This window comes from Hippocampus guttulatus, chromosome 15, assembly GCF_054856545.1.
Source record: "Hippocampus guttulatus isolate MCC_2025c chromosome 15, RoL_Hgut_1.0, whole genome shotgun sequence".
Classification (NCBI taxonomy): domain Eukaryota; kingdom Metazoa; phylum Chordata; class Actinopteri; order Syngnathiformes; family Syngnathidae; genus Hippocampus; species Hippocampus guttulatus.
This window is the reverse complement of record NC_141275.1, coordinates 14,714,120-14,729,451: the sequence shown is the minus strand read 5'-3', so window position 1 is coordinate 14,729,451 and position 15,332 is coordinate 14,714,120. Positions and strand designations below refer to the sequence as shown.

At 47.6% G+C, this 15,332-nt stretch overlaps 3 protein-coding genes across 7 annotated transcripts; all 3 read right to left on the bottom strand.

Annotated features, from left to right (window-relative positions):
- Nucleotides 1-338: 338 nt before the first annotated feature.
- Nucleotides 339-5,212, bottom strand: rskrb (ribosomal protein S6 kinase related b). 3 transcript variants are annotated; one of them, XM_086131248.1, is made up of 13 exons: nt 4,956-5,212; nt 3,983-4,273; nt 3,821-3,904; nt 3,540-3,608; nt 3,353-3,422; nt 2,673-2,780; nt 2,495-2,535; nt 2,368-2,395; nt 2,097-2,186; nt 1,923-2,011; nt 1,726-1,836; nt 1,542-1,655; nt 339-1,412 (listed from the first exon to the last, which is right to left on the bottom strand). In XM_086131248.1, exons 1-13 carry the CDS (start codon nt 4,977-4,979, stop codon nt 1,242-1,244), a joined length of 1,290 nt encoding a protein of 429 aa, XP_085987374.1. In that variant the 5' UTR covers nt 4,980-5,212; the 3' UTR covers nt 339-1,241. The 3 variants fall into 3 exon arrangements, with proteins under 3 accessions (XP_085987374.1, XP_085987375.1, XP_085987373.1); XM_086131249.1 differs by having other exon boundaries at nt 3,983-4,270; XM_086131247.1 differs by lacking the exon at nt 4,956-5,212 and adding an exon at nt 4,809-4,915.
- Nucleotides 5,213-5,446: 234 nt separating this feature from the next.
- Nucleotides 5,447-10,395, bottom strand: cct8 (chaperonin containing TCP1, subunit 8 (theta)). 2 transcript variants are annotated; one of them, XM_086131246.1, is made up of 15 exons: nt 10,230-10,395; nt 9,445-9,535; nt 9,275-9,354; nt 9,043-9,192; nt 8,747-8,927; nt 8,597-8,658; nt 8,366-8,503; nt 8,037-8,215; nt 7,779-7,845; nt 7,603-7,690; nt 7,402-7,517; nt 7,113-7,184; nt 6,863-7,027; nt 6,410-6,529; nt 5,447-5,663 (listed from the first exon to the last, which is right to left on the bottom strand). In XM_086131246.1, exons 1-15 carry the CDS (start codon nt 10,287-10,289, stop codon nt 5,592-5,594), a joined length of 1,641 nt encoding a protein of 546 aa, XP_085987372.1. In that variant the 5' UTR covers nt 10,290-10,395; the 3' UTR covers nt 5,447-5,591. The 2 variants fall into 2 exon arrangements, with proteins under 2 accessions (XP_085987372.1, XP_085987371.1); XM_086131245.1 differs by lacking the exon at nt 5,447-5,663 and adding an exon at nt 5,704-6,294.
- A 314-nt stretch (nt 10,396-10,709) lies between these two features.
- On the bottom strand, nt 10,710-14,368 carry pimreg (PICALM interacting mitotic regulator). Of its 2 annotated transcripts, XM_086131079.1 has the most exons (6): nt 14,277-14,368; nt 13,257-13,578; nt 12,905-13,185; nt 12,707-12,802; nt 12,106-12,145; nt 11,424-11,530 (listed from the first exon to the last, which is right to left on the bottom strand). In XM_086131079.1, exons 2-5 carry the CDS (start codon nt 13,569-13,571, stop codon nt 12,115-12,117), a joined length of 723 nt encoding a protein of 240 aa, XP_085987205.1. In that variant the 5' UTR covers nt 13,572-13,578; nt 14,277-14,368; the 3' UTR covers nt 11,424-11,530; nt 12,106-12,114. The 2 variants fall into 2 exon arrangements, with proteins under 2 accessions (XP_085987204.1, XP_085987205.1); XM_086131078.1 differs by lacking the exon at nt 12,106-12,145 and having other exon boundaries at nt 10,710-11,530.
- Nucleotides 14,369-15,332: the final 964 nt, after the last annotated feature.

Sequence of the window (15,332 nt, the reverse complement as noted above, 5' to 3'; positions counted from 1 at the left end):
TAGCTTCAATGGCTAAATGCCAACTATAACAGACACTTTACCTCTGCTTTCATTCATTTGAATATAGGCAACTCGACTAGTTTGGTAGGTGATTTTTTCCCCTTTTTTCTGAAAATGTTCACAACGATATGTGAAGTGATTTGAGAGATGATGTTGTGAAAAAATATTTTGTATTCCAGAGACAGAACGTTTGCACTGGATGTCAACGTGCAGGGTTGAATGAATCTCTCCGCCCACATGTCATCAGAGTGACTGCGTTGGGCAACGACTCGTGTGTCAACCCGCATGTTGAAATGTGCTCCAATCAGGCGTTTCTCACAATCCCAATGACAAAAGCAGCAGAGTAAGATCATTTAATGTTCAAAAAGACATGTAAACATATGAAACTCTCTTGGAAATTTTATATAGGGGACTTTGGGTGTTAATGTTTGTCTGTGTGTGTATATATAGAAGCATTCTTGTAACAAAACAAAATTCAGGATCACTCGTGGGGCATTCGGGTACATACAGGAGGCAGCAATACAAAATGCTCTTGATCCGATGTATATACGGTGGTGAGAGTCAATATCATTCAGGAAAACGGGTTTCTTTGCACAAGTGACTACACACGCAAACAAATAAAACAAAACAGGGCGCATTGTCTTCAGCTAGCGTGACCTTTCTTTACGTAACCACAGTTGCAGCATATCGACAGGCAACGTTGAAGTCCATGAACAATAGCGTTTCTTTGCGCAAACACAAAAGGTTTGGAAAAGTTCTCTTTTAGTGCTCTCAGTGCATGAAGTATCGTGCTCAGGAAGGCGCTACTAAAGGCTGCGTGTTGCACGAGGGACTGCTCAAATTCACACTGTTAGACCAGGATATTTGTAGTTGATTTTTTTCTTTCTTTCTTAAGTTTACAGGCATGTTGAAGCCCCCATAAAGCAGGTTCATTCAGGAGTCATTTGGGCAAATGACATTGCCTGAGTTCATCCAAGTAGGAGGCCTGGAATTTGCTTCAAAATGGCTGCTTCAAATATGCCCCTCTGACATTCTTTCTGCAGATCGGGTAGGGTGGTCCAGTTCAGCATGTAACATTGTGAAAGGGTAAACCTGAAAGTGAGTGCAGCGTACGGCCACACAGTAAACAACAATGGAGGACATACGGCCATTTTAGGTATGGACCAGCCATTTTGTCAAGAGAAGCCTTGGGAAGTCTGTACCGTACTGTTGCAAACTGTCATGATTGTTGGCGTTCAGAGTCAAACAAACACCTCCCGACGCGGGGCGGCTCCCTGCAGCTGCGCGTCAGGCGTGTTCGGCGGACTAAGTATTGAGTCGTAATCAAAGCCGTTGAACGGCTGCAGTGAAAGCGCGAGGCCTCGGCGGGCTTTGGCGGCACGGTCGGGGCGCTCCCTCAGCTCCAGAATCACCTGCGATCAGAGGGGCCGTTATTCGCAGATTTTGCTATCCGTCGCAGGGCTCGCCGCGTTGCGACGCAACCATTCAGCAAAATTCATAGACCGTGAGGCGCTCGAGTCCCCCGTTTGGCGTTCACTTACCTCCACAGGGTGGCGCTGCAGCAGGTTTCGGTCAAAGCTGAGTCCACGGAAGAAGGTCTGGCGTTGGAAGCGATCAAGGGTGCGAAGTCGGCGTGCGGGCATTTTGCACAGCAGCTGCACGGAGAAACGGCATGAGTGTGTCAATAATCCAGGAGGGAGGCGCCGCTTAGCAACTTGCGCTCACCTCTGTGATGAGCATGGCCAGAGGGGGGCTCAGGCTGAGGGGCATTTCGTAGGGGAAAGACCTCACCCTCCTCAGCATGCCGCAGTGGTCCTGCTCTGGGGGCAGGGGGAACTGAGGAGAAATTCGTACTGAACATCAAGCATCAACACCGTTCCGAATAATTCTCTGACCAGAATGGAAACTCATTCTCTTATCACCTTGCCGGTAGCCAACGAGAAGAGCAGGATCCCCAGCGACCACCAATCGGCCGCGTGATTGTAGGGACCGCCGCTCAGCACCTCGGGGGCTGCAGTGCGGACAGAGCGCGATCACAACAATGCCCTTAAATTCATCTTTCGTGGAATTAAACGACGTGCCGGAATGTTCCTCACCCATGTATTGGATGGTACCGCAGATGGTGAAAGCCCGCCCTCCTCGCTCCAAGCGACGGGACAAACCAAAGTCGGCCAGACGGAGATGTCCTGGAACGTACCATTAATCCAAATGAATCATTAAAGCGGACACACACGTTTGTTTGTTTTTTAACTTTCCATCTGTCATTCTTATTGATGAGTACTGAGCGGATGTCAGGATGTCCTCTGAAAGATTCTGGACATTTATAAAACAGCACATGGCTGCCCTCTGCTGGACATGTTGACTCACCACTGTCTGTCAGCAGGATATTCTCCATCTGGAAGGAAATGAGAGATATGTAACATTTATCAATCCGCTTTCTATAGCGTTTGTCCTCACTAGGGTGGCTGATGTGCTGGCAAAAATAAAAGAATACCTTCACATCCCTGTGAATGACACCAAAGTCGTGAAGAAATCCTGATAGGACAAAAAAATAAAAAAAATAAATGAACAAACTTGTTCCACATTCAGTGACTCACCGAGCGAGCTGCCGTTTGCCTTCATTGGTTGACCGTCATTATGATGACGACTCCAAACGTGAATTATGAGCTCACCCAGCGCGCAGCCCAGCTCGGCGGCGAACACCCGCACCGTGTCCTCGGCGAAGAGTCCGATCATCTGCCAGTAAGTGTACAAGTCGCCGGTGCCGCAGTAGTCGCACACTAGAAAGCAAAAGACATCGGGGAATGGCAATTGGCGGTCCCCTTGACACACCCCCCCCCTGAAAATCTTTGGGGGAATTATTTATTTATTTATACCCCCCCCCCAAACGTAGTACCTCGATAATATCAAAATTTGACAAACTGTATGATCACATGATAGCAATCATATGACACGTCTCACTGACATCTGCATACACTCTGCTCATTTGTGCGTTATACATGTGCGGCGATTCCCTCAACCGAGCACAAAAGTGTGGGGCGTAGCAGAGGCGGGTGGGTTTGCTCAAGTCCAGAGGGCCAGTGTATCTGCTCATTTTCACAGAGTGGGTGTGCGGGCAGCAAAGCAAAATAGGTCACACTATCTGAGTCACTGGATAATTGGACATGGGGCGGGGGGGGGGGGGGGTGTAAGAGCAGAAGAAGGGGAGGCAACACAGCACAACTTTCCGAGCCTCGGGATTGGGGAGGATTGTCGGATTGGAGGTGAGGATGTGTATAGTGAGCTTGAAGTGAGGGTCTTTAGGGGTCGGGGGGGGGAGCTGAGGGGGCTCACTGTTCTGTGGCTGACTCACTAATGTAGAGGTGACGCTGCGTCTGCCAACAGTCCTGCAGGTCGTGGACAAACGGGTGGCGAATCTGACGCTGCGGGCAAAATTCAAAAGAGTTGTGCCGCCGCTCGGCTCCAGCGGGAGAAGCGCTAAAACCGGTGGGAAATTCAATTGCTTCAACCTGACGACAACTTGTAAGAGGAGTACTCACCTGAACTATCACCTCTTCTTTCGACTGCTCCAGCACGCCCAGTCGGAGGATCTCAGATTTTGGTATCACCTGCGGACCCGCACAATGTCGTCACGACACTTTCGTCTTCACATTAAGACAAGATTTGACAACGTTTTTTTTTTTGTTTTTTTTGACGGCGGTCGACTTCTTTTTACACTTGTGTAACAGCTACAAAGGTTTCTCATGAGTTTTGTGACAGCAATAGTTTGACGCAGTAACAGATTATTATGTAGAGCTACTATCAAATTTTTAGGACCTACCTTGACCGCATAGGTTCTCTGTTTGGTCTTGTCCTTGACCTTGAGGATTGGTCCAAAAGAACCTTTGGCGATGTAACCTAACACCTGAAAAAGCAAGACACCATCATACACAAAAACACAAGCGCACACAAGGAACAGGTTCAAGTTGAAAAAGGTATCGACCTCAAAGTGCTCTTGTCCCGGCACGGCCCTGTGGGGGAACTCGGGCAGGAACATGGCATTGAGGCCCGGCAGGCTCCACTCCGACCTCAGCTTTTCAGGGCCCACACCCGCCAGCCTCAGGACGTGCTCGGGTATGTCAGGCGATCCGGCTTGGAGCATGCGCCGCTGACCCATGCGCAGAGCTGGCGGCGCCAGGCGGCACAAGGTGGCAGGTAGTGACAGGCCCATGCTGGACAGGAAGCTACGCCAGCCCGAAGAGAGGGGCTCTTGCTCCCGGCCATCAGTCGGCTTCTGGTGGAATTTGGGAAGTCATGATGCACAGTAAACCAACACATGAATTCAGACAAGGGTTGATTTAGAATTTAAAAAAGTGGCTCTATGGCGAGAATTCGAGGAAACTTCCTAAGAGGTATGTAGTTCAGTGTTTTGAAGAGTGTCAATTTATTCTCAAATGAGGTAAACGGGCAATAATTAAATATTGTCATCAACTTTTTTCGGATTGAATAGCAAGAAGAACTTTGTCAACGCCATTCGACGGCAAGTTGGCGGACGAAATCGCACACTTCCGGATGCACCGCGTCAGACCAGGAGTACCCGGATGCTCGACTTCGGCGTGCTCAATTTTGATTTCACAATTTTTAAACTCACTATTTGCATTCTACCTTGAGTTGTCCCAGCGGGTCAGAGTATTCCAAACAGCTCAACTGGTAGTGCTAATGAAGTGGTTAGTCACGTGACTGACGCATGCCCGCGGGCCATAAAGCAGATGTGCTGTGTGTAACGGAGCGTCTAGGATTCCATTACTGTGCCTCCTGTAGTAACATACCACAAAGTACCGCCGTTTCAATGAGCAAAGTACCCTCAAAAACGAGTCCTCGCAGGCTGAATGATCACCATGGAAACGGGAACCCGCGGTCTGAATCACGAGCATCATACGGTCCCTAAATGTCGCCCGCCCCCCCGCTCCGCTTACCTTCTTGCTGCCGTCGGCCCCCATCTGCGCGACAGCCGACGCGAGCGCGCCTCATCGATGTCGTCGTGTGACTCCGGAATCTTCTCGATCCAAAGCGATTTCGGAAACCTCGCGAGGAGTTGTAACAAACGTCACTTACTATTGATGACAATCTACTCCAAAAAGGAGAGAGTCGCCATAATATGGTGACATATAAAAAACAAAACAGAAAAAAACAGGTTAATCCTGGATGCGGGTGACGTCTCACCAATCCGCCCCACACGCTAGTCAGCCAATTGGAGCGCGGGAACGAAGGGACTGCTTGAAACCCCGCCCACCTGCCTACCAAATTAGGGCATCGGATGTACAGGCAGTCAATTCCCATTAATATCCATTTCGAATGGCAAATGGGGATACATAATTCACAAGAGACGACAAATAATGCATTACATGATGCTCTAAATATAGAACATTACACAAATTGTGTAATAAAGCCACGATACAGTCAGACGTGACAGCGCAAGTGCCTTTTATTTGCGAGGAAGAATGATACAGTGCGGTCCGTCCACATTATGTTGACTGTTGTGAAGACTTCCTACAGAATAAACCGAAATGCAGAGCTTTAAATAAACAAGTAAAAAAAAGAAACGGGCATGATCAGTCATCCTCATCGAAATCCTTCTTGCCCTGTGGTGGTTTGGGGCCCCCTGCTGGTTTGGCCATGATGATCTGAAAAAAGAGAGCAACCAGAAGCACAGATCAGAAATGACGTGGCCGGGTGAAGTGCATTGAAGTGTCCTTGGTCGCCATTTGTTTGTCTTAAACTTCTCCTCTCACCGTGGCCACAATATTTAATTCCACAAATCATGAACGGAATCAAGCGTGTCAAGGTCAGCAGAGGCTGCTATGATACTGCGGGACATCGGCTGTACACTTGCTATGATTTACATATCAGGCGCCGTAAACCACAAAACCGAGGCTAATATTTTCCAGAGGAAAAAAAAAAAAAGGTTTCTCAATTATTGTGAGACTGCTGGTGACATGCAACAAACGAACACACAATTTCACCCAACGAGGTGCACTTAAAAGAAACATGCGCATGCAATCACATCATCGCATCTGTATTCATTCCGCAACACATCCTTGACGTCACTTTTCTTTTTTCCACTCAAGTTAGTAGTGGCAGGCAACTTTCCACCCATGAGCGACAAAATCAAAGCACACACGTTCCAGGGCCTACTGACTGTAAGTTCTACTGGTGCGTTTCAAACTTATCGGGCTCCTCGTCCCAGTCGTCCTTGTCCCAGTGGCCCCTCTGTTTGGGAGCCTTGGGTCCCCCTGCGGCCTTAGCCATGATGATCTGGGTCGTACAAATACAGCTAAGCTAACCCGCCGCACAAAAACTCTGGACCGGACGCAAAAATGACCAAAGTTTTCGTCTTTTGTGGGTCAAAGTGCGTATCCGAACTCCGTACCTGATCCACTCGCAGTACTGTGATGGCGGCGTTGGTGGCCAGTTTGATGCCCCAGTATTTGACCAGGTACGGGTCCAGGATGCCGGCCTGGGCCACGTCTTTCACCGAGGGGCCGTCTCCCTGGAAAACGATACATGACATCTAGCCAGCAGCAGCGGCTTGAATTTCCCGCCCTCGTTCTAAGCGCGCAGCAACATTTCACACCTTTTTTACCGTTTTCTGACAAGATGGCGGAAAGGGGCATTGAATGGAGTTCAGATTTGCCAAAGAATATTCATATTCACGTCATTTGTGTTACAATTAAGACTCCAAATAGCAGACAACAAAAAACATGACCAAAAAATCTGGACTCCATATTTCTTCGGCAAAATGTCATCCGTTCCCGACATAACCTTAAAAATGCGACACGCGCATTTTGCGGGGGCTCGTCATTGCTCTCGTTTCGCGGCCCACCTCAATATCAAAGCCGGCGTTCTTGTCGCCCTCGTGATGCGCCGAGTACATCTTGGAGATCAGCTCGTTGGCCTTCACGCCCGAGTTCTCTGCCAGGGCGCGCGGCAACACTTCGAAGGCATCCGCAAACTTTTTGATGGCGTACTGGTCCAAACCCGGGCAAGTCTTCACGACAAGGAACCAAGAATGGAAAAATGTCACGCGATGAAGAATGTTTTGGAGCGAGTCCAAATGAAAGCAAAGCGCGCACCTCTCCGAAGGACGTGATGCGATTGGCCAGCTCGATCTCGGTGGCTCCCGCTCCGGGGAGCAGACGCTTGTCCTGGAAAAAAGCGGCGGCCAGATCAGGGGACACATGACGCAAAATTGACATGTCAATTCCTTGTACGGTTCTACTTGTCAGCCCTTCTGAATTTCCCCAAATTGTCACACCACCACTCATTTTCGAACAGGAAGCGTTAAATTGTGAGCAAGATGCAGTCTGGTTGAAATACAAACAAAAACATTGTGAATTATCCCCTGCCCATGACGCCACTCACCTTAACGAGAACCTTGAAGGTGTTAACTCCGTCGTCGATGGCCCGCTCGATGTCATCCATCAAGTTGTCTGTGGAGCCTCGGATCACCACAGTGGAGATGGCGCCATCTTCTTTCTCTGATCCGTGGAGGAATTGAAAAAAAGAAAGCATTTAACTTGACGCTTCTACCGCACGAGACGGCGATGCCGAGAAATGACGCACCGTGTTTGAAGACCACCACCTGAGTGTCGCCCACTTCCATCAGGCAAACGCTGTCGCAGTGACCAATCTCCTCGGGGGTAGGTGCAGTCTAGAGAGCAATCAAGTGTCTTTAAAAAAAAAAAAAAAAAAAAAAAAAAGGTTTTTGATACAAACGGAGGAGATGAGGGGGTGCTTACCAGCCTCGGCAGAGCTACGGCGCCCACTGTCTTGCACAGCCTCCTCAGGTCCCACTTAGAGTTCAGCCTGAAGGAGAATAAAGATGCAGCTCCAAATGATTTCGCAATATATCCGTTTTAAAATTAAAACAATAGCCGCCAAAACCACACGCCTTTCAAACCCTCCGTATTGTTGCGAGAGTGCTTTTGTTCGTCTTGAACTATTTCATTATAGCCTCCCCCGCCAGCCCCCCCCTCCCACACACACACACACCTTACCTGACCACCATCAGCTTGTACTTGTTGGCGTAGTGCAGCGCCATGTCGGCCACCTTGCCGCCCGTCACCACCACGTTGGCGCCGGCCTCCTTGATGGCCTTGACCTGAGTCTCCATCATGTCCTCCTCGCCCTTGCTGAAGTCCATCAGCTCCTTGGCGTTGTTGATGAGCACCGTGCCCTGCGCGACACGGCACGCTTGATTTTGGGAACGCGGGGAGGAAACCGACAGACCGCGGAGGAAAACGTACAAACTCCACGCGGGGTGCGGCCGAGCGGGGATTCCTCGACTTCAGACGTGCTAAAAAACGACTCTTTACGATTCGCTCACCTTGGTCTCCGTCATCATGCAGTCGAAGGGACAGGAGAAGACGGCGATCTTGGCGTCTTTCACCGACGTGATGTCTCCTTCCGCTTCTTTTTTGAACACCATCCCGTGCAGCACTGATGACGCCGTCACACCGCAACCCTGAGAAGAAGCGGGTAAAAAGTCAATGTGGCCTAAAAGCCCCGCCCCCCTTAAAAGAAAAATCAATCAATCCACCCATTGGAAGACTCTCACCAGAATCTTACACACTCTGACGTTATCCACATTGAAACTGCCGGACTCTGGGAAGATGGACACTGAAGCACAAAGGGGGGGAACAAAAAGGACATCAAAAGGGGGAGAAATCGAATGGCGCAGCGACCAGAAGGGGGCGCCGATGCTTACCGCAAGCCTGTGCGATGAGGTCGGACAGGAAGTCCTCGTTGCCGTACTGTTTGCTGGTGACGGCCGTGCGGATCATCGCCGAGGCTTCCTTCAGGTCGCGGAGGTTCTTGGCTGACGAACACACGCACTCGGGCAGGAGCTCCAGCGCCTTGCGGCACCCCTTCTCGTAGCCATCGATCACCTGTTGGCCAAGCCGTTTCCAAATTTTGTTATTCCACGATGGATTAATTCCTTTTTTCCCCCCCCTAGAAGACTTTGAAAGTGAACTTTATCAAGCGGCACGAATGCAAGCATACCTCCGACACGGAGAGGCCCATCCGTAGAAGCTGCTCTGCCTGTTCCAGCAGGGCGCCGGCAAACACCAGGACGAAGTTGGTGCCGTCGCCCACCTCCTGCTCCTGCATGTGGGACGCCATCACGATCATTTTGGCTGCCGGATGCTGCACCTAACAGGTCACAACACAGAGGTCAGACTCAGTAAATGGATGATGTCACCGAGATGGCGGGCGGGAACGCCGGTTGCCTTACCTCCAGCTCTCTGAGGATGGTGGCGGCGTCATTGGTGACGAACAGCTTCTCCAGGTGGTTGATGACCATTTTGTTCATGCCTGGTTTAAAAAAAAAAAAAAAAAGGGGGTTACTTTCTGCCCCTTGATAATTTTCAGTGATAATGTAAAGTGAATATGATGGGCACGTACCATTGGGACCGTAAGCTGAGCGCGTGGTCTGAGAAAGTTCCTTACAGGCTCGGATGTTGCGAAAGACTGCCTCCTCAAGACCTGAATAGTGCTGCAAAAGATGTCGTTTTTACGAATAGTTAATCAATCTGTTATTTAAACACATTTTTTGGTGGAAAGAAAATATTTTTCTGATTTTTTAAAAAAAAGCTTTTTTCCCCTATAACCCGGTAGTATTGTTCTAAGAATGCACCACGTTTTTTCTAGAGATTGTTATTTCAATAACTACATATTTTAAATAAGTATTCCATCACGTTTTTTCTGATAAAAAATAACATACTTTTTACGGGAGTAAACACAAATAGGATTTTGTTTTTTCAAGTATTTTTCTTCAGAAGCCTCCGAGGTAATTGTTGCAATTGAGAAAATGCACATTATTACTACAATGACATATTTCTACAATTTGAACATTGAACTTAGGTAGCTCACTTTAGTCACTTCCCTTACCGATTCGCATTAGCACCACTCATGATAGCTTCGCTCTGAGCTGTCGTCTCAACACTAACATAAAATACAAAAATGTACGTTCACATTGAACACACGGGACAATTGCATAAACGCAGATGGATGTCCAGATGCTCCCAACAACCCCGACCACCTTCCAGAACTTTCTTCGTCTTCTCACTCTGCATGTGAACGCAGGTACGCGCTAACGAGGCGGCTAAAGCTAACGAGCGAGCACGTTGGTTCACAACGAGACTCAAGGAAGGGCAAAGTCCCAAAGTAAAATTGAAATCGAACATCACCTTGGCGCCATCCTTTAACATTTGGGCAAAGCCCGGAGCTTTCGGAACGTGGAGAGCCATTGGTGTTGGTACTTTTTTGCGGCGTCACTGTGCGCAGAGGAGCCGCGGCGTGGACAGTACAAAGCCGGAGAGATCGGGGGAAGGGGCGGGACTTCCGCTGGCTAGGCGTCGGCCTTACGACAGCAAGGGAGAAGGGACAAACTTGGCGGAAATCGCGGATCCAATTGGACTGCTTTAAAAGGATACCGGCGCAGATTTTTACACTTTAACAATAAATAAACTTAAGTTCCGTAGGAGGCGTCAATGTTTATCACAACTAAGACAATTTTTTTTAATTACAAGAACAGCAGTTTCTACAAGTAAAAATTAAGGACTCTACTAAATTTGTAAATTGGCATACCACCCTTTAAAATGTTATTGTACCCAGTTTTTGGGAAAATCTGTAAAACACCAAAATTATATCAGACAAGTAGTTTACTATAAATGTTTAATTCACATTTGGCAAGTTTCCCCACTTCCTGTCAAGAGAAAGGTGGTCTATGGAGGCTTTCAGGAGCAAATACTCGCTCACTTTATCCCCCAATGGGTCTTGCATATCACAAAACGAGTGGACTACATAAATCACTCACAGGTCACATTTCAAGCTCCCGCATCTCCCTGGGGGTTACATACGCGTAGAAAAACGTACATGTATTTAAAATAGGCACATTCATATGTAAAACATGTTCAAAACGTACATTCATATGTAAAACATGTTCAAAACAAGTCTACAAATACAGTATTAATAACATTGCAAATGCATACATATTAGTGTTAGTTCTACAGATACAGTTTTGGTCTTATTCCTTCAAACAAGATTTCTAATTTAGCAAAAATTAGTGATTATCTTTAAAAAAAAAACATCGGAACTAATACATTTGGTTGTAGCAGCTAGAGGAAAAACAAAACACAAGTACATTTTAGGATAGTTGACCCATAATTAGCCTAGCGACACAAGTAACCAAACAAATAACTGCTAATAGGCAAGTCCAGAGGAAAAAAATTGACACATTTGATTCCTGTAACATGGCTGTATGTACAGAGGAAAGGTCCTTCGCGATGTCACACAAATCGAGCGAAGGCCTCATTTGCGGATGGCGCAGACCCAGCCGCCAAAACGCTCCGACATTCGCGAGGCTTGGTGGCTCAGGTTGGAGCAGCTGAGCTTCCCGCCGGGGTCCAATTTCCTCCTCATCAATATCGTCGTCATTGTCGTCGTCGTCGTGGCTGTCGAACAGCCACACTTGTCCGTTGTGGTGCGCCTAAATGATAAATCAATCAAAAAAACAATCAACAGTTCGATGAGTTCTTTTGTTGTCAGTGGACTGTCGAGATGCACAAGCGACCTTAGATGGGAAAGTTTTTGTAAAGGCAGAGACTCAAAGGTGGAACCCCGAAAAGTCCATTTGGAGCAATGCTGCTGTATTCAGTTCAAAGTGCGGTTCCAGTACCACTTTTGGTAAACGGGCTCCCTCTAGTGGTATGCAACAGAAACACCGCCCAACAATTTTTGTTGAATCATTGAAATTTTAATGCTGTTGGTCCTTGGAGAGCCAATTTTATTTCAGGTAACATTTGGTATAAAACGTTGGAGGACCACAGTTTGAAAGTTTTTTTTTTAACTACCGGTATTTGTTTTGGTGGCATTAAAATGTCAATGGCAAAAACGATGCTTTTGTATGAAGGTCATTGCGCTGTCACCAGTAGAGGTTCCACCGTCAACAAGCAACAAACAGTAAGTCGAAGAAAAGTGTTGTTTTCACTCCAGGCACATGCATCTCCTTCACATGCTCATCATTCCTCTTTTAGTCGTTGCCATTTGTGAGGATGCATTTACCTTCTCCCCTTACTCTGCAATTTGGGAATAACCAAAGCGCCTGTTGTAGGAAGGGGGTAAAACAAACAAACAAAACAAAAATAAAACACTTTATGTTTATGTAAGACCACTGCTGTAATTCCACACGCTGAACGTCACAGCAGGAAGTGACACGCAAGAGCACGGCCAGTCAGACACATTCTTGGAATTTTCTCTGGTCAGAGTACGCGCACACGCACTTGCTTCCCTCTCCATGCTCTGCCCCTCAGTTTGAAATCGAGGCGGGAAAGAATGTGCACGGGTGGGAGGGAAATGTCGGGAGACGCCGGCTGGGACTGATTGGACGGGAGGCTCTATCCAGTCCAGACCAACGGCTCTCCCAAACACACACAGATGTTTCATTCACAGACGAATATGGTCAGAGTCCTCATGATCAATGACAGAGCAGATTCCCCCCTTTCCTCTGCTTCCTTTTGCATGGTGGTTATTTTCTCGAATAACTGACGAGCAGAGCACCCACATTGACTATACATATCAAAAACCGGCTGGGCGGATGATCTCGAGAACCGGACTTGGGCACCCCAAGTCGTATTTATATTGTGCGGCGCAGAAGAATCCTTACTTGTCATCTCTTCCGATGAGCTCATCAATGGCCCTCGAGAGACGTTTAAGCCTGTTGAGTCCACTTGAGACAGACTCCAGATCCTGGTCAAACTTCCTGTCAGGGGAAAGATGGTAAAAAGTGAGAAAGAAGGAAGCAAATTGTCATTTGTGTGTGTGTGTGGGGGGGGGGGGGGGGCACAGTATCCACGTGACTCACAGCCTCTGGTTCTGGATGTTGGGAGAAGCAAAGGGGCTTCGCAGGGCTGCCATGCGAACTAGCTGCCTCCGCCCTCCTCCGTGCTTCACCCCGAGGGCGGCGGTGTCGGGGGTCCTCCTCCCTCTGGAGCCCGGTGTGCGTCCTGCCTTGGCCGCGGCGGACCTGGTGGTGCGCCTCGGGGTGTGGTACGCCGGCGAGTCGGACTCCTCTCCTTCGCAGATGCGCCCCGGCGTCGCCACCAAGCACTGGTCGCGGGAGAACTCCCTGCTCCTCTGCAACTTCTGAGTAGGAGACGATAAAAAAACGATAATAAAGATAATCACATCAGTATCCTTTCGTCGAGTGTTGGTACCTGATAGACCCCATAGATGGAGTTCCGGGCGCTTCGCGTCAGTTTGCGGACGGTGCCGGTCTTGGGCTCCCCTTTGGGGGGCTCGCCACTGGCATCCTCCGGGAGGGAGTTGGCCTGGACGGCGTGCAGCGGGAGGCGCTTGCGAAGGGACATGCGCAGTGTGTTGAGGGAGGATGAAGAGCGCAGCTTGCGAAAGCGGTCGGGGGCCTCCGGGGAGCTCTCAGCGCCGTCCGACTCGTCCAGGGTAGTTTGGGCCCGCCAGACTCCCACCATGGCTCTTCCCACCCCATCCATCACGGAAAATGACGATGACATTTCAACGCTGCGTGAAGATGGTTCAGTGATATTTAACTGTGATACATGTGCTCCTGATGACATAAATTAACAGCTTATGAAAAGTGCTTGTTCATTCTTGACTCTTTTTCTTATTTACTCTATTTAACTGTTTATATAATTTACATTTTTGGAGGTTACGCAACTTTACCAAACTTAATTTGAAATAATTAATATAACTGTTATTGTTTAGCAAGCTTTTCAATAACAACAGTCTTTTCAAAATAAGCTAAGATTAAAGACGTTATTTAAATTTGAATCTCTGTATTCTACAATAAGGGTCACAGCCAAAGTCTGGACCCCCATTAACTTTTCATTCAGACGATGGTCAGGCGTTGGTGCATTTTCACAGCTTCTTAATAGTCATCATTTTCTTTGTAATTGTCCGAGGAAATCGATACTTCGATCATTGCAACCGTCTTGAAAAGATCTGTCCGAAAATACTGGTTGGATGGAAATCATCTTTGAAATTTTACGCACGTACCCGATTGAGTCCGTTTGGACACAACAGACAACGGACAACTGATTTGGGAAAACGAGGGATTTTCAAACCGGGCCAGCGCCCCTGAACGCAGCGTAAGCTTCACGCAAGATAAAGATTAAAGTCTTCCACCCCCGCGCGATGATAACGAAAGGAAACGTCATTACATGCCTTTTCCTTTGGGGACGTGTATGTTTATGCCTTACCTTAAAAGAAACACTTTGGTGTACAAGTCTCGACGAGTCCTCCGTTGTTTGAATTTGGCGGCGAAGAAGCAGCAGCTCTAGGCAGGCTGGGAAACGCCCGTTTAAGTGACGTCACAGACATGTCCCGCCCTCCACGTGTATTTCCGGTCTACTGGTTTCCGATAAGGGCTAAATATTTATACAATTTCTTTTTTTTTTATAGCATTTGTTATTCTTATATATTTATGTTGTCAGAACCAATATTATTAATGTAGCATCTAATAACGAGTTAACTGTTGTAAAGAACCCCCCCCCCCCCCACACACATTTGATGACGCCTTTGACAGGGTCTCACCCTCCTTGCATTGTCAATTATTTCCGGCCTTTTTTTAATTTCAAATTTAGTCTCCACGTGTTTGGATTTCATTATCACTAAAACTAAAGATTAATTGATTCAACAGCTTCCGAACGTTCTTTTTTTGTGGTTCCTGAATAGACCTGCAGGTGTCGCTACTGCCTCTGTGGTTGTCGGTTGGCGTCCTGCTCTCAGTGTTGTCATGTTTTTGTGTGGGAAAGATGGTTCAAGGATAACTTTCAACGTTATCATCAGCCTGTCTCATGAGCCTTAATCCAACTTCTGTTGAATCACAATGTGATTAAATTTATCATTGTTCAGTGATGACCAACGTACAATATTGTCTTCAGTTCTATATACTGTACCGGTATGTTATGTAAGAAGTATTGACATGAACCAGGCCACGTTACCACTTTGCTTTCCTTATTTCTTTTAATTGATAATGGGTTAGTCCAATCCACAGAATACACATTGATGGGTGAACCCGTTCTTTATTTATTTGGATTATTTCTCATCAAGTGAACACGTACACCAGCGTATTTCATTTTATGGGTAAGTGACAGTAGGAGCGTGGCCTTGAACATTGATGTGTCGCTTTTAGTCTCATTAAAAGTAAATGTATAACACCATTTTAACGAGTCAGTGTCACTGAGTCAGGAGTTAAAGGTCAGGCATAAAAAGCTGTCTTCAGTTTTGGTTTAAATCCACTTGTCTTGGATGTA